The 23,053-nt window shown below is 39.8% G+C and overlaps 1 protein-coding gene across 1 annotated transcript in view; it reads left to right on the top strand.

Annotated features, from left to right (window-relative positions):
- Positions 1-23,053, top strand: part of TBL1X (transducin beta like 1 X-linked) — a gene marked incomplete in the record, with an annotated part of 495,828 nt that overhangs the window by 354,219 nt on the left and 118,556 nt on the right. The window contains 1 exon segment of the mRNA XM_073616359.1: positions 14,972-15,117. Coding sequence (XP_073472460.1) covers positions 14,972-15,117 — 146 coding nt within the window.

The raw sequence follows: 23,053 nt of genomic DNA, 5'->3' as shown, positions 1-23,053 counted from the left end.
AAACGTGAATAAATAGTGTCCATAAAATGAATAAACATCATGCTTCTTCTGATGGGTGTATATATCACAACACGTGAAAACTGTGCTCTCCCGTGACACCCCACATGTGCTTGCGCTCACCTTCAGTCCTGTGACACAGTAATTAAACGGTGTCAAAATAAGCATTGGGGCCACTCCTAGGCTCACTCAGGATACAATGATGCAAAGACACTCCTCCCAGGTGAAACTGCTAGGCTCACTCAGGTTACAATGGTGCAAAAACACTCCTCTCAGGTAAAACCAAGATCCAAAATCATAGAAAAAACAAACAGAGGGACTCCATAGTGCAATATAGCCAGGACATTTATTAAAGAATAAGCCCTCCAAGAGGGTACTCACATTGGATGGGTGCTAGAGTGCACCAGACTGTACAGGTAAAATAATAAGCAGCTGATCGTATGGCGTGCGGTATGGCATGTGCAATCCTCCTCCTCTGCTGACAGCTCCGTCCTGTCAGCAGAGGAGGAGGATTGCACATGCCATACCGCACGCCATACGATCAGCTGCTTATTATTTTACCTGTACAGTCTGGTGCACTCTAGCACCCATCCAATGTGAGTACCCTCTTGGAGGGCTTATTCTTTAATAAATGTCCTGGCTATATTGCACTATGGAGTCCCTCTGTTTGTTTTTTCTATGATTTTGGATCTTGGTTTTACCTGAGAGGAGTGTTTTTGCACCATTGTAACCTGAGTGAGCCTAGCAGTTTCACCTGGGAGGAGTGTCTTTGCATCATTGTATCCTGAGTGAACCTAGGAGTGGCCCCAATGCTTATTTTGACACCGTTTAATTACTGTGTCACAGGACTGAAGGTGAGCGCAAGCACATGTGGGGTGTCACGGGAGAGCACAGTTTTCACGTGTTGTGATATATACACCCATCAGAAGAAGCATGATGTTTATTCATTTTATGGACACTATTTATTCACGTTTTTTGTGATTTGTATTTATTAATTGGGATATACACTCATTTGTCACTGGAAAGTGTTTTGATATTTTTATTTTAGCACGTTGCACTTTTATTAGTTACTACCACGATTGCACCTTTATATGCACTTGGTGGTTTATCATTTATAGTTATTTGCATTATATTTTACCTGTATGGTTTTATTTATCACATTACATGTGTTTTATATGTGAAAATATTTTTTATATATTATATATTTATATGTGACACTATACTAGCGCGGGCACATTTACTATTTTTTATTTATCTACACGCAATGAAACGTGGTTCAGTGCTTGCAGCTTAAATAGTTTACTCCTTAGAGGCATTAGTCCATCTGTGGCTCGCAAGACACCTATATTTTACTTTGTGTATGTATCCAGGTGGATTATACCTTGACGCTGATGCTAGTTCTAAAAAATAAAAAATAAATGCTGCCCAAAATATACTGACCCTGATCTTTCACTCTGACCTTTGACCCTGAACTTTGACCCTTATTTTACCCAAACACTAACCCTGCCACTGACCTAGATCAAACCTTGATTTAGGTATTTTTATTTTATTTTATTTTTTATTATTTATTCCTCCATTTATTTATTTTTAGACACTTTTTTCTCTCTCTCTCTGAATGGAGAAAAAAAGATACATCCTCTCTGTTTACAGATAGCGAAACATAGGGGCAGGCTTCACATTGACTGATCACTGTGGTAGCCAATCAGAAGATACCACAGCGATCAGGTGACCCAGAATCGGTAGTTCTGGGACCTGATCAATGGTGCAGGACCTGGGGCACTCAGCGAGACTCCGGTCTCTGTGCTGGGAGTGCACTGTGCGGCGTGCTCCCAGCACAAAGGGAGATACGCATATATGCAGCCCCACGGAAAAAAGCCCAGTGCAGTGGGCCTGCATATATGTGTTACGTCTGCGTCAAGGGGTTAAACACAGTAAAATGAATAGCAAAAATACCTTTTATTACTTGTGAAGGTCACAAGATTGCTTTTCCCTCTTTTTCACTCTGTACAGTCCAGGTTTGTAGATGGGGAAGCATGTCATGTGTCCTGGTGACATCACTACTGCTTATTTCCATCCTCTGCCCCCTGTGTGTATAAAAAGTGATTGCATGGCTTGTATAAACAATATAAAGAAAGTTTATCCTGCACATTATAATTACACACTTTGTTAAGGGATTGCTTTTTTTAAAGGATAAATAAATCACTAGAGAGGACATCAGGTATAAAGTGTAAGGCAGCAAAGTTGGATGGAGGAACTGTGGTCAATCATGTACTTAAAACATCCTGACAGACAATGCTGCTTGTAATTTGGACTGCTGGAAGATGGAGTTGGACAGGTACACAGAGCACAACATTAAGTGTTTTTAGAAACAGGAGCATGCACAATGTGATGATGAAGTTGGTATAACTGTCAGGATCATAAAGTATTTTTCCATACTGAAAAATATTCAATTAAGGGCATTACATTTGGACAAATTTTGCTGAGAGTCTTTTATGATAAATGTGTTTTTGGATTTACAAATGCTTTACAGAATAAAACAAGGCTACATTCTCTTCAGTCATCTAATTATGTGCAAGCAAAAATTCTGTTTTATTGATTTAAGTGATTTGTAGATGTTTGCTCCTCCATGTCAAGTGCCCGCTAGCAATCTGACAAACTGAGGCTGGATTAAAACACTGGAACCCATGGCAACTCTTCATGCCTTAAATCGGACCCTATGAGCTACATAAAGTTCTCTGCTTTTGCTGGTTTCACATAGCAGACGGTAGAATGCATTAAAACATTACCTTTGTCAAAGCATCTATCACATACATAAATAATCTGTCAGATAAACGTATATTCTAATTCAGTAAGTTCATTACATTGCTCTTGGAAATAAATATTTGTTATATGTGCTGAATAAGCTTGTACTTCAAAAGTCCACATTTATTAATACAACATAACTTGGCAAAATTAGACAACATGGGGTTGATTTACTAAAGGCAAATCAAACCCATATTGTCTTTACTTTGTAAGGGCAATTTCAATTAGCTTAGTGAATGAGGTGAAACTCTGCATACTTCTATCATCCAATCACGTGCAAGCAAAATTACTGTATTTTTAATTTCCTTGCATGTGATTGAGTATACTGTGCAGAGTGAATTTTTAGCACATTCACTAAACCAAGTGAAATTCCCTTGCAGAATGAAAAAATCCCTTGCTATATGAACAGCTTATTTGCCTTTAGTAAATTAATCCCTATGTTTCCAAATGACTGCACACAAGTAAGTAGACCTAGGGTACCTACAAAGTCAAGACTTGGTTACTTATTGCAAACAACTCCCCCCCCCGCTTTGTCAGTCAACCAAATACGTATAATACATGTATCCAGCTCGCCCTTTTTTTTCTGAATTTTACCCCTCTCCTCCATTTTCTTAAAGTCAGCTACTTTAAAGTCCTTCCATAAATGAGCTAAAAACCTGAACGTCTAGTGTCAAGACATGATCCTCAAAAGTCAAAAGAACAAAAGTGGGCTCAGATTAAAGAACCAAATAGTTTGTTTATAAGAGTTAATAATGAGATGTACAAACATATACTTTCTAAAGTGTTTGATTGGATATTGGCAACATCTTACTATAGATGCATAAGGTGCATTGACAATTTACATTATTGAAAAACACCAATCTATGCATAGGACTAGGAATGTGTATATATATTTGATGAGCACATGCATACAGATAACCTACATGTGGTATGTGAAATGCCACAATACCCTTTCCCAGTGGGAAATTTGAAAAACATGTAGAATCTAATTGGAAAAAAAGATCTTATCATGATCAAGGTCAATGTTATAAAGCATATCATGATAGTTATTCTACACCAGTCTGCAATACATTTGGTAACATTACACACAGGGCACCTGTCATACTAAATTGAAGAACTACTGTCTAAATGTGTCAGAAACCATGAAATCAGGCCGAGACAGAAGTACAGTCAAATCACACTAGTTTAATAATAAAAGTAAAAAAAAACAAACATAGTCAAAACGTAGCCAAAGTTCAGTAACCGTAACGGATAGTCAGCCAAGCCAGAAGTCAGGGATCAATGTAGTGGAACAGCAAGCAGGATCTGGAGGCAGAAGGGATGTCAGCAAAGCGAAGGTAGAGCTCCTCTGGACTGGACGGCTTAAGTAGACAGGACTGACAAGCAGGATATCATCAACTGCTGAGTAACTGTGGAGAGATAGGAGCTGGCAATTAGCCGACAGCTGAGTGGCCAGCTCAGAGAAGGAAGGGCTGAGCCCAGCCCTGACAAAATGATAGCCTGCAGCCAGTCCCAAAGGAGTTAAGATATCTACATTTAATTATGGATTAGTTTGCTGTGTCACATGTATGTTGGGATGAGACTTGCACATTTTCAATGCAGACAGGATCCCCATGCAGGGTTAATAAGTATGCAGAATAGGAGCCAATTGTGGTGTCATTAAGTGTTAGAGAAGCAAAAGGGTCAAAAAGTCTTAAGTGTATATATAGCCTGGGACATTACCCTTTCATATCCCACCCTATGCAGAGATTTTTCTGCTCTGGGACAAAAGTCCAAGCACCAGCAGACTGAAAGTGATCATCATTGGAGCAGGTTAGCTGCACTGTCAGCTCTTTACATACACACACAATAGCCAACATGATGTGTTTTAACAGAAACATGCACCGTTCATAGCATCCGCAGTTACAATTCTCACCTTTAGAGAAGATGTCTTTATCACCATGCTCAGACTGAAGTGTAACTAGGTTTACAACATGGGGCAAATTCCTTCTATTTCTAATTAGAGCATTTGAAGATTCAGCCTAACAATGTTTAATTATTTTAAAGAAAGGGGGGGGGGGATGGAAATAATTATGTATAATAGTAAAAAAAAAAAAAAGAAATACAAAATGTAAATAAAAAAATAAAAATAGGCAATAAGTAACCGTCAAATAAAAAGTAAAAGTGTAAAATATTTGTAAAGTGTGCCTGGTCTTTGGTTCCATAAAAATTCCAATTCACTTGGAGAGAAAGTCCAATCTAAATTATTAGAATCACTGGCCCTCGTTAATCACTCATAGTTTTGATGATGAATATAAGCTCATAGTTTTTTGAGAGGGCATTTACAGAATTAATACAATCAATTAAAATATCTGAAAGGTGTGCCGAAGAGCTGTTGAAGTGTTTTATTATGAATCAGCGGATACACCCTTAATGCCAACTATCATAAAAACATTTGATAAGGTTTCTCAATTCAAAAAGCAACAATATTGCACAGAATGAAAATTACAGTTTATTAGAGACCAACTATAATATATGAATTGTGCATGCCTTTCTTAGATGGTTGAGATGTCCCATCAGTCTCATGGAATTTGTAGTATGGTCATTGGCCCACAAGTTGCCATCCACTCAGGAGCCCCGGGGGTTCCAAGCTTCCTTGGCAAGCCAAGGAACCAAAACCAGCATAACTCCACCCCTGCAGATCTGCTCTATGGCTTTTGCAGAGATTTGAAAAGAGAACATGGGTGTGGGAAGTTACCAAGGTAACAAAGCACAGTTTAAACCCTGTCTTCTACCTCAATATTTCCACTTAGATCTTCTTTCAGCCATTTAGGGCTTATTATTCCCATTCCCCTAACCTGAAGATTCAAGGATTTTGTCCAAAACAGTTTACAGTTCAAAAATCCAAAAGATGCATTCATCCTATTTTGGCTTTTAATGCATTTGTTCATCTTCAGAAGTTTCAGATAGACTCTAGTCAGTCAGGGACTGCCTTTCTTAATTGCTTATAGACTTCTTAGCATCCATTGGGATAAAGAATGCATAACTACACATTCCTATCTTTCCAGGTCATTACCAATTCTTTGCTTTGCAGTTGGCAATTACCTCTATCAGTGTGTGGCCCTTCCATCAGCCTTGCCTCAGTCCTGAGACTATTTACTAATGTCCTAACTTCAGTTTTGGGTCTTATTCACCTCGGAGGTATTTCAGTCATAGGATACCTGAAGGATTTGTTGTTATATGAACAGACCTCTCTAACCTTGGAGTCCACTTTTAATAATATGGGCATTGGAGGTCTTCAAATGGATTTTGGACTTTGAGACGATATCTCTAATTCCATCATATCACTTGGAGCACCTAAATCCTCCCCAGTTACTTTTTATGTGTTCAGGTCTTCCTATCCCAGGAAGATTAATAAAAATGCCTTTAAAATAGTCTCATTTACTCAAATCCACTCCATGACTGCAATAGAGCATTATCACAGTGCTGGACAAATCCGGTCTTTCTCTGGGCAAGATGATCCATCTGCACCCTTTTTAGATTCATTAATTTGGAACATGCTTTTAAGATCGTAAATCTACTTCTTGTAGGTTGATTATTTGGAAGACTTAACCTGGCCATACATGAATCAAAATTTCAATCCGTGTATGGGAAGGCTGGTTGTACACAAGTCGATTAATGATAAAAAGTGAGCTTATGTGTCTGCATTGGAACCCCGAAGAACTGTGCAATAACAAATTGCTTGCCAAAGTAGCAACCAAGTACTGTATCTTTATGATACTGCATATTGTAATATACAAGTGAAAAAAATCTCTTCTGAGACAGTTTTCTTCATCCAACAGACACTACTTTATGGCAATTGCTTGTATTTATCCGCTGTATATAGCAAAAAAAAATTCTGTGACTATGCAATAGAGTCTATCACACAATCTTCTGATAAGATGAACAAGCAGCCAGAAGGCCACAGGAGAGATCCTTATTTTGTAGTAATTTGAAAGATAGCTTGATACAATGTAAGAAGAAAGGAAAAAATGTGGTGATGTACACACGTCTGTGAGGTTGCTGAGCTTCTATATAAGGGGTCAGACAAACTGGTATAGGAGCCTGTGGGAAACATAGCTGTCCCCATGCAGAGGCACTTGCACACTATGCTAAGTAGGGTGATCAGGACAATCCTGTGCAATGCAATCTATGGATTCTGGTTTATTTGCAGAAAAGATGTCTTGGACAACCAAAAATTGGGAGGTAGTGTCAGCAAAAGCATTCCAAATTTAAATGACAAGCTAGGAAGCTAATTCTTCATAAAATTACACCGATATATTCTTTCATCATTCTTTCGTGTCCTAAGTACCGTTCCAAGGAAGTGGCCAGTATATTAGCATAAAACATGTCACCTGTGTTTTTATATGATTCAATGGAAAATGGACATCAATTATATGAAGAATCAGCTTCCTATCTTACTGTTACATTTTGCTGCCTCTGCTGACACTACTTTTCAATTTTATGGTGCTGCAAGATCTCTTACTGTAGCACAATGAAGTCAGTCTGGCACTTACAATTAGATCGGTACTGATCACTCACTGTGTTTATTCAGAAAAGGAAGGAGCCAATAAATTACATATTTACCAGCCTTTTCCCCCCGCTCTCCATCCTAAAACATCCCCTGCAGCAGCCAGCAAGAGAGGAGTAAAGAGGAACCCACAATACACTGTAGGGAGGGGGACATGGAGGGGGAACCTGGGCAGCAGTGGGAATCTGCACCGCACGTGGTAATTAGGATGTGCCCATGCCTATGCCTATGAGTAGATATTTATTACCTCAAAAGCAAATTGTCAGTTGTATGAAGTTCTTATTAATGCTTTCTTGAGATTCTCATACTGCTGCTTTTGTCCTCCATCATAATCTGGTAAGTTATCTCTGGCATTAAATTGCCAGAATGGCTGCCCTTTGCCATAGTTTTTAATCCTCTGATCACCCATGTTTGAGGTCAGGTTTGACCTGGTGGTGAAAACTGTCTGTGAATGGGCACCCAAACTACCAAAATGCCTAAAGACACCACACTGCAACATATTTCAAGACAGTATCAGATGTCTAATTTTAAGTACAAGAATGAAGGGAGTTTTTCAATAAATTCTCAAAATTAGAACTACTAAAAATCATAGCATAGCTGTGATCCAAAACCAGAAATAGAAATGTTAATGTTTTCCTTTCATTTCAAGACAAATGACTGTTGGGAATGAAATTAGGAACCATAGCAGCAATGCGGTGTAAAGTACTGCATTCCCTTAATTTATATTTTTATCTCGACAAATAACACAGCAGTGCTTTTTCAGTGTAGTTTATATGCTGCATAAGAAATATGCAAATCAAAACATAAGGCTGTGTTTTTGGTTGCAGAATAGCTTCAATTGAAATCCAGACATATAATTATTTCCAAATAGCAAGGAAAGCTCAGAAAAAATTTTATTTTAAGCAGATTAGTCTTCTGCCAGAGACCCACAATATTCATTGCGTGTATCACATCGGAATTAAGACTGCTGATAATGACTTATACAATGCCTTGGTCCCATTTCATATCTTCTTTTGTGCTAGGGCTCTTAAAAACTGTATCAGTTTCATATAAGCTAGCTTTTATAAAGACTGTTAATCACATTGTTAAAGAAATAGACTGTTATCCATCATTTAGAAGCATTAAGGGCCACGTTTAATCATTTTAGAGCTAAAAGTACAATTTCAATAACAAAAAAGAACCCTATTCTCCCCCCTTAAAGTGTTTATCTTGGACTCTTGGCAATCTTCTACAATGATGGTCATGTCTGTGTAACTACAGATTTAAATTCCGCCACGCTCCTAATGCCTCTAGTGTAGGAGTACTGCCCCATTAAAGCCTATAAAAAGTTACTACACAGGGCACAATTAAGGACACTCAAGCTGGCCAAACAATAGTAGAACTGTGTTTGAAAATGTATGTTCTAACTACGTTCAATTAAATCTTTTAATCATTAAATCATCATGGGGTCAAACTGAATTTCGGGAAAGTCAATTGACTCCCAAATTAACTGTTAAAAGAAAACTTTTTTTAAGTACTTTGAAAAGACATTCATCATTTCATCGGGTGCACTTATAAGAATTTTCATACAACCATTTGTTAGAAAATCTACTAGTGTTTAGCCAGCCTAAGAAAGATTTTGGGGCCCAAGGATGTTACTGCTTGGTGAAGTAACTGTTGCCATAGAGCACAAAGTAAGCAGCTAGGTAGGGGGATTCTAGGTTAGATAAGGTTTGGTTTTTTGGAAGAAGGGCTGGGGTTCTTTTTAGGTTAAGTTGTCCTTTAACATGTTACAGTGAAAATTTCCAAACCATTTCAACCTTTTGTAACCATTTGTATAGCAGTGGAGATAGCGCCAGCATCAGCTTATCAGGCTCTGCTGGATTGAACAGTGTTGGCCATTTTACACAGAGAGCTTCTCGAAAGGAAGAAAGAGTGAAGCAATAATCTTATGAGTGTGCTGCTGCACCTTCAATGTCCAATTAAATGCTGGGGCAGGTCATAGACCTGGCTGCATAGTTCAACTACAATGAATCCTGTATAGAGGTTTTAGGGAGTGCAGGGCCTGGGGACATAGTCTGACACAGGAACCTGAATAACAAGAAGAGTAGCAATGCAGTATTTTCAGCAGATTAAACTGTTCACATATATGTACTGCAACAGTGTATTTCACTTTTAGCCTGTAGTTTAGCTTTAACACAATGTTTCATTTCTTGATGTTTCTCTCAGATGGTGAGAACAAATGTCTTTGTTGACTATAGTAACCAATTAAAATTTTTGTTTCAGTATCCTCTATTAGCAAGGTTATTGTATAAAGCATTTAATTCATAACAAAACAGAAAGAGGTGCCTCTAAGTGCAGTATTAAAACTTTTAACCACCTCCGGACCGCCCACCGTCGGTACTTTGAAGGAGGATATCGTTGTTATAGCAGCAGCTAGCTGCCATAACTCCGGTATCTTCTTCTTCAGTAAGCTGTCCAGTTAAAGACAAAAGTGGTCTCTGTGGCGTATTCACTGCAAGATCACTTTTATCGGCAGCAGGAGAGGGGCACCCCCTCCCGCCGCACTTCGGTGCCCTCCACAGCTTACTGGACCCGTCGGCTGCGGCGGAGGCGAAAGCGTCTGTCCCCTGCCTGGGTATGGAGACAAGTGAGGGGAGGATGGCTCCCACCCATCTCCATATCACTGCAGGGCGGAAGCGATGTCAAAACGTCACTTCCCCCCATAGCTCTTAACCCCCCTGGCGGTATTCCTGAGTCTGGCTCGGGGTGGATTTTCAATGCCAAAAGCGGTATCCCTGAGCCAGACTCAGGATCACATCACAGGATCCATGTAGAGGATACTTACCTTGTCCCCTGGATTCTGCGATGTCTGCCCGCTGTGATAGTCGAGCTGCCGTGTCTCGTTCAATTCACAGTGCCGAGCTCCGTCCCCTGCGAGTGTTGCGACGCACAGGGACGGAGTTCGGCGCCAAATTCAAAAAGTAAAACACACAGTACAGATACAGTATACTGTAATCTTAAAGATTACAGTACTGTATCAAATAATTACGCATCTCCTTTGTCCCTAGTGGTCTGCCCAGTGTCCTGCATGCAGTTTTATATTATAAAAACTGTTCTTTCTGCCTGGAAACTGGAGATTGTCCATAGCAACCAAAACTGTCCCTTTACATCAAAAGTGGCTTTAGACCAGCTAGAAAACAGCAATAATAAATTAGAATCACTTGCAGAATGGAGTGATAGTGATTTGTGGGGAAATCCGTCACCAAACACTAAAAGTAACAAAAGCAACAATTCTGCAACGGAGCAAATTTCAGTGTTTTTGATTTGATTACATTATTGAATAATTATTATTATTATTATATTATTATTTGGTATAATTATTTATAGTTATTTATTATATTGTAATTTTTTATTTCGTTTTTCAAACTTTATCATACCCGGGATGTCTACTAGACTCTTATTTGGACAGATTTAAGTGAATTATTCCTAAGAATTACAGGCCTATAATATAAAACGCCAAATTTCTGTGTAAAATAATTGTACCACTTTCAGCACCTAAAATCTGAAATAATCATACCACCAGGGAGGTTAAACAGCCATATTTTTTTTTAATGACAATTTTTTTTTTTTATTGCATTTTAATGTAAATATGAGATCTGAGTTCTTTTTGACCCCAGATCTCATATTTAAGTGGTCCAGTCATGCTTTTTTCTATTACAAGGGATAAAAACACTTGATGGATGATGAAAAGGGTGCATCATAAGTAAAGTGGGGCAGGTGACCTGGTATCAGGGTGGTCCCAGTGTGTGTCAGAAATTCCCAGAGATAATGATAGTCAGCAGCATGTGATCTCACAGCTCAGGAGGAAGTTTTAATACTGCACTTAGAGGCGCCTCTGTTTTGTTTTATATACTAGAGATTGCTCTCCTCTTTAAGTGCAGCCCTAAGTGCGTGAAGACTCATCATCGTTTGAATATTTTACCCCCAATAAGGACATCTATCTGCTCAGTTCTGCTATTCAGAGCGCCCTCCATACACATCTTTTCACATCTTTTCATTCATGATGCCTATTATACTACAGACATCACACTGTAATTTATTTTACTATAATGGGACCATAATGGGAAAAGAAATGCGAGATTTCCCTATCCTAGACGCTATATTCTGAATACTGATTTTTGAACAATAAGTCTGTGTAGGGCTACATAGGGACAATAACTCTGTCAGAACTTTAGGTATTTGTGAGGGGGCTATTTTTAAATGGAAACACAGTTATTAATAGGCATTCACATAAGGACATGAATGGTCAGCTGGACCTTCCTCTCCAAAGGATAATAACATTTAAAAAGTTGGATTAATTTTTTAAGCTTTTACTCAACTGGAGGTTTATTCACCTTGCTAGAGGGGTACCATCTTTCTGGTTCTGTTTGTTTAAATTCAGAGTGTGAAATTACATCTCTTTATGCCTAATTGGAGACAAGATAGGATATTGTTGGTCCTTTTGGACATCAGCTTATTCTCAGATTGGAAATGATGAACAAGCCTCGACTGCAGTGCGGATCCTGAAGAAGCGTTTTTTTGATCAGAAAATGATTCAATTTCAAGCGATGTATAAAATGAGAGTTGAAACTGTATATGATGTGTTTTAAATTACATTTGATGTGTCTTTTACATTTTGAAAAAAATAAAAAATGTATGAATTATGACAGTGCTGAGCCCTGCAACAGTGTAGAAAAGTTTGTTACCAAGGGTTCCCATCCAAGCAGGTTGAGAGGCTTCAGGGTGCATGTCTTATTCAGAGGAACTAAAAGTCCCACTTTTTCATTTGGTCCTCTCCCCACTTTCTGGAAGGAGTGTTTGTGTAGCACCTTAGGTGTATTTGCTCACAACCCCATTTATTAATAACTTGTAAACTGAGATAAAGAGCTAATGCTAGTAAGATTGTACTGGATCTATATAGGATAAAAAAGTTTTTCATAAACTCGCATCCCCAAACCAGACACAACCTGGCTTACCAGTAGCTAAATAAAGCCCCCTATTTACAGTGATTCTAACTTTCTAACATCTACAGTATTAGTGTTAGCCACCTACACATTTTTTATATCAGATAGATGTCCAAAGCATAGTCCTTTTGCCCTTTGAACACTTGCCAAATGACCCACTCTTGATGTGGGTCTTTGTGACCCACATGCCAAACCAAACACTACATCCTCTAATGCTAACTGTAATGGGCCGTACACACGGTCGGACTTTTCGTCTACAAAAGTCCAACGGACGCCGACGGACTAAAGCTGGCTGGTAATCCGATCGTGTGTGGGCTTCTCCGGACTTTCAGCAGACTTTTTCAGCCTCAAATCCGACGGACTTTAGATTTGAAACATAACTACGACGGACCCCGAAATCAGCTCGTCTGTGTGCTAGTCCGACGGACAAAAACCCACGCTAGGGCAGCTATTGGCTACTGGCTATGAACTTCCTTATTTTAGTCCGGTGTACGTCATCACGTACGAATCCGTCTGACTTTTGTGTGGTCGTGTGTAGGCAAGTCCGTTCGTTAGAAAGTCTGCTGCAAGTCCGCCGAAAGTCCGCCGGAAGTCTGTCGGACAGGCTGTCGGACTTTTGTAGACGAAAAGTCCGACCGTGTGTACGCCCCATAACATTTTCGCTAGAACAGAGCAACAGACTATTGCCCTGTACACACGATAGGATTTTCCAATGGAAAATGTGTGATAGGACCTTATTGACGGAAATTCCGACCATGTGTAGGCTCCATCACACATTTTCCATAGGAATTTCCGACACACAAAGTTTGAGAGCTTGCTATAAAATTTTCCAACAACAAAATCCATTGTCGGAAATTCCGATCATGTGTACACAAATCCGACGCAGAAAGTGCCACGCATGCTCAGAATAAATTAAGAAACAAAAGCTATTGGCTACTATCCCGTTTATAGTCCTGACTTACGTGTTTTACGTCACCGTGTTCAGAACGATCAGATTTTCTGACAACTTTGTGTGACCGTATGTATGCAAGACAAGTTTGAGCCAACATCCGTCGTAAAAAATCCATGGATTTTGTTGTCGGAATGTCCGATAAATGTCCGACCGTGTGTACAGGGCATAACAGTTTATTCACCTCTTAGCATTTAAATTGTATTTTTAATTTTCAAAAAGGAACTCACTTAACACAAAACATTATTATCTTGCACAAAAACATGTAAATCATTTGGTCACCTTTGGTGCAGAGCATTATATAACTGGTATTCCAAATGCAATGTTATTAATGTTTTTTCTGTATATTAAATAATGTACAGGCTTATTCAAAGAGCTGAAACAGATTTCAACTTTTTATTTCAAACAAACGGTAAGGGATAGAAGCACATTCCATCACTGGATAGAGGATGGTTCAAAGTTTTATGGTCCTTGAGGCTGTATGCACTCAACTCGAGCACTATGTGTTGCGTGACATCAAAACCATAGACCATTTCTTGACACACACAAATCAACTGGTCGCTAGTTATTGAATTCACAGCTTCAACACTCTGATATCTCAGATCTTAAAGAGTAGCAGGCATAGGTGGGACAAACATGCTTTCTTTTATGTACCCACCACAGATAAAAATCGCAAGGGGTAAAGTCTGGTGACCTGGGAGGCCACAGAAGATAAACACTGTCGTGTTGTCCATCTGTTCCAATTCATCATTTTGGAATGGTGTCATTCAGATAACGTCGGACCTCCAAGTGAAAGTTAGATGGGGCACCATCTTGCATGAACATTTTTCTGTTTGCTTATGCACCCATCTTTAATTAATCTTTTATGCCCCTCATGAATTTGCTGATGACGAGAAGGCTGTTTGTTGATACAAGGGCGAATATCACTTTGCACTGGATGCACACTTCGCAAACTGCAGCGCACAAAATGTCTTCTCCGGTGGCATCACCATTTTCCTATAGACAAGAAACAGTGCAGTCGTGTGGCATTGAATGGAACTTCTTGGTGGGCTTTTAACTTTGAACCTTCTTCTATCCAGTGATGTGTGGAATGTGCTTCTATCCCTTACAATTTGTTTGAAATAAAAAGTTGAAATCTGCTCCATCTTTTTGAATAACCCTGTATATCTAATGAAACATGTTTCACCTTTATTTTATCCTTATTTTGCAGCATAGGTTAATCTAGGTTTCCCTTTATAGCATTGCAACTGAAAGAAATTGCTCAGCTCTACTGGTCACCAGATAAATACTGAATATTGTACATCAAATCATAGCTGGGTGCACAAGCTTATCTCTTCAGGAGGTATTTTAATCAATTACAATGCTGATGATCATTATGCTTCTATTTCCTGCACAGGCATAATTGTTTGGAAGACATAATCTCTAATATCTTGCATACCGCTTATAAAAATATTCACTTTGAATAGGCAGTGTTTTTTAAGGACAAAATATGTAAATTTTGGGAATTTTATTAGCTAGTACATTTCTTTTGTTAATGACAATATAAAATACATTTTTGTGTATTGTACCATGGAGCAGAAAAAGTGCCCAACCTGGTTATAAATCTGCTGCTCTAGCAGGTTGTTGTTATTTTTTTCGAGCAGGGATGTTATTTTGATGAATGTCACGACTGGATTTCCTTGTTTTCAGGTTTCTCTCACTCTGCATTCACATTTGGAATTGAAAGTCACATCAGCCAGTCTAACATCAACGGGACACTAGTGCCACCTGCCGCTCTTATCTCCATCCTGCAGAAAGGTTTACAGTATGTGGAAGCTGAAATTAGCATCAATGAAGTAAGTGTCTTAAATGTAAGCATGTTAACAATGATTCATTGGTGGCATTACATTGCAGTCAAATTGGCTAATGTAAGTGAGCGTCTTATATGGGTGCGTGCATGACCTGCGATATATAATGTAGAGAAGTGATGCAACACATTGTTTTGTTGAAAGTAAACTGGTAATTAATGTATTCTTACTTAAGAAAGATTTGATTTAGAAAAACTAGAAAACAGAAAATGAGAGCAAGACAAGAGCAGCTGCTTATAGCAGCTAGACAATATCTAGGCATCCACTTAAAGCAGAACTCCAACCAAAAAAAAAAAATGAATAGTCAATATAAAGATAAAACAAAGAAACCAGTTTTGCTACAATATTCAGCATCACTCCAGAGATCTCTTCCCCATTACTTTTATTCTGACACTAGATGCCCCCAGTCTAATAGCCAGCATTATTGAACCCACTTGTTCTGAACCCAGGTCATCCATTAGGACAAAAATAACGTTAGCAGATAACTGTAAGGGACTGTTATAGGAGGAACAGTCCACAAGCAAGCTGGAAATTCTTAGCAAGATGTCAGTTTTTCTCCTTTATAATTTATGAAGTAATAATACTACTGTACTGCAATTAACATCACATGGGTACAGTATTTGCACAATCATAGCAAACAAAACAGAAAAAATTTGCGCTGAACCCAAAAGAGCAAGCAGCCAGCAAAGTTCGTTGATATCAAACAAAAAGTCACGTTAAAAATTCATTGCGGCGCTAAAAAAATAGTTCAAAAGAAATCTGAAGAGTGGGAGGAGTCCAATCACCAAATATAGTGTGAAGATGTAGAGAAGTCACTCGTCACCACGTGATAATGTAGTCTGCTTACCAGAAGGTAATAAGGATTAAGCATGAATGGTTATCTCTCAAAAAGCATCCAGCGAATCCAGCCAACCGGAACCCCTCATCAGGCAGCAACCTCCGTGTAACTTCCTTCATATATATACAACTCCCAATGATCACTTCAGAGTTATGGCTTTCAGGCATGTAGTCATCATAAACCCAGAGAGAGAGAAATGAAGGACCCATAGTAAAGCCCGTAATGATATGTAAAAAACTTTAAAGTAATAACTTACTACTGAGGTTCAAAACAGCATGCATCAAAGAAAGGACAATCATCTGCAGCAATCAGCGTACGGATGTCAGCCTGCCTGACATGTTTCTTCCTAACGGATGTCTTCAGAGGCGTGGCTACAGCTACAACCACACGCTATATATATATGAGAGTTGGTGGGTGGATCAGAGGGGATATGATCAATTTAGCCACCAACAGCTGAACAGAGTGTGTGTCCATCTTGCAGCGCACTGTGCGCATGCGCACGAGACACAAAAAACACTGACATGTGAGGAGAAAGCATTACGTTGCTCTGTACGTGGTTGGAAGCAATCAGTCTACTGCGCATGTCTGCTTCCAAAGGAGCTATTGGAATATACTTGATTAGCAACAGATGACGCTACTCCGTATAGCCAATCAAAAAAGAAAGCAGAAAAGAACAGGATAAGGGTGGCAACAGATGACACTCCACATAGCCTATCAAAAAAGAGAGCAGAAAAAAACAGGATAAGGGTGGCAACAGATGACACAGTGTCGCGTCATTGGCCAGCCCATCGTCCTGTGAAAAAAACAAGGCTAAAAAAAAGCTCAGATAAACGCGGACAGGCGGCGAACAAGATGCCTGCCATGCGATCTGGCTCAGGGGGTTAAAACTTCTTGATTGCTCAAGTATCAGATGACATGTAGTAAATACAAATTCACATGTGAATTAAAAAAATTATTAAATTAAATTAAAAGGTATAAATGAGTGCCTGTCATACACTACCACTCAAGGGCATGAACAGAGGGCTAAACATTATGCAACAGATCAGCGCCTGCCATGCAATGCAACTCAAGGGCATAGCACTAAACACTTTTAGACAAGCTGGTTATGTACATAATAAAAATTCACATGCTATTAATGCGACACACCCTGCATTCACATATACAATACAAGTATAAAAATAAAGGAGACATCATTTAAAATATGCATCACAATAATCCAAAAATTGCGAGTATGTAAAAAAAAGGGGATAATGAAAAAACTAAATACAAAGGAAAAAGCAATGAGAAAATGTGTTGAAACTAACTATTGTTGATGAAGCTATTGACATCCCACTCAACATTTAACCCATGGGGCGTATAACATTTAAGAGTGTATATCCATCGGGTTTCTAATCTCGAGATTTCTCTCTTGGTGTAACTGCCTCTCCAATGAGGTGTGAAGCGATCAATGGCAGTAAACGTAGTCGCTGCCGGGTTTTTATCATGGCATTCCAGATAGTGACGTGAGACCATATGTTTAGGAAAACCCTTCTTTATGTTCTTTATATGTTCCTTTATTCACACGTTCATAGCTCTCATTAAGGGGCATCTCATTAAGGGGCATCAAGATTACATCTTGGCTACCGCTGATGTATCTTCCTTATATACCATCATATCTCACTCTGATGGCTTGTACACAGTCGAGACTTTTCTCAATAGAGATAACCAGTTGGCCCCCTCACAGAAGGAGTTAATTTTACTCCTTCTGAGGTTTGCCATGATGCACTAATACTTCTGGTTTGGGGGTTCCTATTACCTACAGAACAGAGGGGTAGCCATGGGTGCAAAATTTGCGCCCAGCATGGCTAATTTGTTCATGGCCAAGTGGGAGGAGGATGTCGTCTATGCTGACAGATGGCCCGAATTGGTGTACTGGGGCAGATATATAGACGACATCCTCCTCCTATGGAAAGGTGATGAGACATCATTGACCAATTACATACAGGAATTGAACCAGAACAACCTTGGTATTTCTTTACAATCTGAAATGAGCAAGACTGCCATCCATTTTTTGGATTTGAACATACAGATCAGTGATAATAAATTTAGAACTACCATCTTCTTCAAGGAGACAGAAAGAAATGGCTATATTGGACAGGGGAGTTGCCACCATCCCTCCTGGTTAAAAGCGGTTTCTAAAAGCCAGTTTAACCACCTAAGGCGCAACTGCACGTTCAAATATGATTTCTTGACGCAGGCCTCCAATCTTAAAACTAGATTTTTGGAAAAGGGATATACTGATGCTGACTTGGATAAAACCATCAACGAGGTTGCCAATATGGATAGGGCCACTATGTTGAAGAGCGGACATAGAACCACTAAAAATAACAACATTCATGAGTTCTCTTTGGTGACCACCTACTCTCTACAACATTATGACATAAAGAAGATTCTTAAAAAGCACTGGGCTGTGCTAAAAAACGATAAAGTGCTGGGTCCATCTTTACCTGAACATCCACAGGTGATTTACAGAGGAGTAACCCCCTTAAGGTTGCAAGTTGCCCCTAATGTTCTTGATGCCCCTAATAGGGTTTCTTTTTTCCAGAACTCTAAGGGCTTTTTCCCATGCCGCAAATGCAGGGTGTGTCGCATTAATAGCGATAAAAATAGAAAAAATTGTCAGTTCAAATCTAACTCCACCACAACGGTTTATGACCTAGATACCTTTATCACTTGCACTTCAAAAAATGTTGTGTACTTATTGACCTGTCCATGCGGTCTTCAATACGTGGGCCGCACCATGAGAGCTATGAACGTGCGAATAAAGGAACATATAAAGAACATAAAGAAGGGTTTTCCTAAACATACGGTCTCACGTCAATATCTGGAATGCCATGATAAAAACCCGGCAGGGACCACGTTTACTGCCATTGATTGCTTCACACCTCATTGGAGAGGCAGTTACACCAAGAGAGAAATCTTGTGATTAGAAACCCGATGGATATACACTCTTAAATGTTATACGCCCCATGGGTTAAATGTTGAGTGGGATGTCAATAGCTTCATCAACAATAGTTAGTTTCAACACATTTTCTCATTGCTTTTTCCTTTGTATTTAGTTTTTTCATTACCCCCTTTTTTTACATACTCGCAATTTTTGGATTATTGTGATGCATATTTTAAATGATGTCTCCTTTATTTTTATACTTGTATTGTATATGTGAATGCAGGGTGTGTCGCATTAATAGCATATGAATTTTTATTATGTACATAACCAGCTTGTCTAAAAGTGTTTAGTGCTATGCCCCTGAGTTGCATTGCATGGCAGGCGCTGATCTGTTGCATAATGTTTAGCGCTCTGTTCATGCCCTTGAGTGGTAGTGTATGACAGGCGCTCATTTATACCTTTTAATTTAATTTAATAATTTTTTTAATTCACATGTGAATTTGTATTTACTACATGTCATCTGATACTTAAGCAATCAAGAAGTTTTAACCCCCTGAGCCAGATCGCATGGCAGGCGTCTTGTTCGTCGACTGTCCGCGTTTATCTGAGCTTTTTTTTAGCCTTGTTTTTTTCACAGGACGATGGGCCGGCCAATGACACGACACTGTGTCATCTGTTGCCACCCTTATCCTGTTTTTTTCTGCTTTCTTTTTTGATTGGCTATGCGGAGTGTCATCTGTTGCCACCCTTATCCTGTTCTTTTCTGCTTTCTTTTTTGATTGGCTATGCGGAGTAGCGTCATCTGTTGCTAATCAAGTATATTCCAATAGCTCCTTTGGAAGCAGACATGCACAGTAGACTGATTGCTTCCAACCATGTACAGAGCAACGTAATGCTTTCTCCTCACATGTCAGTGTTTTTTGTGTCTCGTGCGCATGCGCACAGCACGCTGCATGATAGACACACACTCTGTTCAGCTGTTGGTGGCTAAATTGATCATATCCCCTCTGATCCACCCACCAACTCTCATATATATATAGCGTGCGGTTATAGCTGTAGCCATGCCTCTGAAGACATCCATTAGGAAGAAACATGTCAGGCAGGCTGACATCCGTACGCTGATTGCTGCAGCTGATTGTCCTTTCTTTGATGCATGCTGTTTTGAACCTCAATTGTAAGTTATTACATTAAAGTTTTTTACATATCATTACGGGCTTCACTATGGGTCCTTCATTTCTCGCTCTGGGTTTATGATGACTACATGCCTGAAAGCCATAACTCTGAAGTGATCATTGGGAGTTGTATGGGAGTTGTATGAACGAAGTTACACGGAGGTTGTTGTCTGACAAGGGGTTCCGGTTGTCTGGATTCGCTGGATGCTTTTTGAGAGATAACCATTCATGCCTAATCCTTATTACCTTCTGGTAAGCAGACTACATTATCACGTGGTGACGAGTGACTTCTCTACATCTTCACACTATATTTGGTGATTGGACTCCTCCCAGTCTTCAGATTTCTTTTGAACTATTTTTTTAGCGCCGCAATAATTTTTAACGTTATTTGCACAATCATGTTCAGGAAGAATTTGCAAGTTGCGTAATCCATAGTAAATCTGTTGCAGTAAAAGTATTAACCTGACATGTACAGAAATAACAGATAGCCTAAGTTGTCGAAGGAAGAATTTGCTTCCAAACTCAGATAATGACCGGAGCCCTTCTGATGCATTTATGCAATAAAAACTATAACAATGTCTCCTGTCCCAACGTGCCAATGTTGGGGCTGATGATAGGATACTGATAAACCCAGCATGCCTGCATTCAATTCACACTTAAGTAAATAAGTAATTACTGAATGCCAGCCCATGTAAATTAGATTCTTCTTATTAGCTTATGAATGCGCTGTGCATCAAATTCAAGCTCCTGTGGAGCATGATGGAAAATGCAACACAACCCTATCATCTCATTAGCAAGTTTATAAATGACCCAAATCTCTAGCAAAAAAAAAATATTTTTCTTATACATATTTGTAATTTTCAGATTTTAATAGTTTTTGTCTCCTTTGACTACAGTTTGTATTTGGGAAGAAAGTGGGAGGTAAAGGAGGAGGTCAGAGGGAGGGATTTGATTGAATTAGCTATATTCATCTGTACTCATTTATAAACATCTTGTCGGCTTTTTGTGGATGTGTAGTTAGTACAAAAATGTATTTAGGTACACTTGTGTAGCGCACCAACGCAGGAGTAGCTAGTTTGGTAACCCCTCTAGAATTATTCTTCTTTCACTGAACTGAGTGATGTAATACCTGGACCACTCTGACACACCCTTTACACAAATAAACCACACCAGTTTAAAATGACCTTTAGTATATTGAAGGTAGGTGAGGCAACAAAGACAAGGTTATACAGCTATAATCACAACCTTGTAGTAATATTCTACGATGCAATGCAGTCATAAATCTGGGCCCACCACGTTTAAAACTTGACTTGTAAGAGGGCCACCAGAATCCAAACAGTGTGACTGTGACAGACCTAGCCAGAACAGAGGCTGTTGGAGAGGACTGTATGCAAGCCTGTTGCCTTTTGATTATGGGCCCTGGATTTTCAATGGAACAATACTCTTTGTGAGGTGAATGAGAAATCCAGGCTGAACTGTACTAATCGGACTCAGTTGTGTATATATGTATATATTGTATGGGGACTCCTTACTGTAGATTTGTGTCCCTGAAGAGGGAGGGGGGATTCCTCCAGCAGCCCCCTGCTGATAAGACTGATTCATTCTGTTGGGACACATCCTGTGAGGAGATGCTGGTGTCATCAATTCCAACTACCTGTGTTTATGTTAATTGAATGAGCTGATGACATTGTCCTCTATACAATGTAGGAGACAGGACGACTCCTATTGGAGCTGCTATTGTGAGAAATGTCCTGTGATAATTAACTCAGTCTGGGCAATAGGTCATGTCTCAGTCACCTAGGCTGTATAAAGGATTAGTTAATTAGCTCATGTCAATTATGTTAATTAGGTTACGGTTCTATTGTTAGAGGAGGTTCCAACGTCATATAAAGTCTTGTAATTTTGATTCTAAATAAAGTGAGTTCTTGGTAGAAACAAGCAAGTGTCGCCTTGTTTTGTGCTCAGAGAGGTTGGGATATCTGTATACAGACTGGGAGGAAGTGGTATATGACGGACGTTCCGTGACACTGGTGGCAAGCAGCGGGAAAGCTTCCTGCAGTCTGGGAAATTTAAACCTCCACCTGGATCCAAGATCAGGATAGCAGACTTCAGTCACCCCAGCGGAGATATGGACCTGGCATCAGAATTAACGGGGCTGCTGCGAATCATCCTTTCAACATACACCAGGACTGTGTCTGAGGATGAATACCTGGAGCTTAGGCAGCAAATTCGGGAGGAGCTCTGGATTGCAGCCCTCCGTCTCGCTGGTATAAAACAGGGCAAGTGCTTTCCAACCCAAGAGCAACGGGCCAGTGACCAACAGGCATTGCGGATGGCATTCCTGGGAGAGCAGCCCCAGGAGCAATGGGTGACTGAGTTGGACAGGTTGGTCCAGCAGGAGATAGAGCTGGACAATCGTTATCGGGCTCTGCAATGGCACGCAGAGGAGGGATATTTAGGGGAGACAACAGAATGCTCTCCAGAGGGATATGACTTTGGCGGCCCTGGATTGCTGTGGAAGAACCTTACAGATCTTTTTATGTTTGGCGATGAAGGGGAACCTGACCTTGAGGACCTGAGAGAATATAGAGAGTCTATGCTCGGTCTTGCAGGGGTCTCAGAGCTCAAACCTGATCTGGACCATTTGCTAAGGAAGGAACAGCATCTGGAAAGGGCATACAGGAATCTGCTAGAACAAGTTCAGCAGCATGCCAGAGAATCGGCAGTGGAAAATCCGGAGATTGCCGTCCCCAAACCTGAAGTGCTGACAACAGGGCAGAGCTCTGCTAACCTCTGCCCAGAAATGATAGCATCTTCTGGGTTCCATGGACAGGAGATGGTGAACCTCTATCCCCAGACATCAGTTGCAGAGACATGGGATTTGATAGACTTTTCTGCTGAGGAAAAACAACCTGATGAGCCTCCAGCAGAAGAGCTGCTATCAGGGCCAAAGTTCACTGTGTTCTGCCCAGCACCAACAGTGACTTC

Source organism: Aquarana catesbeiana, linkage group LG02, assembly GCF_042186555.1.
Source record: "Aquarana catesbeiana isolate 2022-GZ linkage group LG02, ASM4218655v1, whole genome shotgun sequence".
In the NCBI taxonomy this organism is placed as follows: Eukaryota; Metazoa; Chordata; class Amphibia; order Anura; family Ranidae; genus Aquarana; species Aquarana catesbeiana.
The sequence above is the reverse complement of the archived record's forward strand: the minus strand, read 5'-3'. Positions and strand labels throughout refer to the sequence as shown.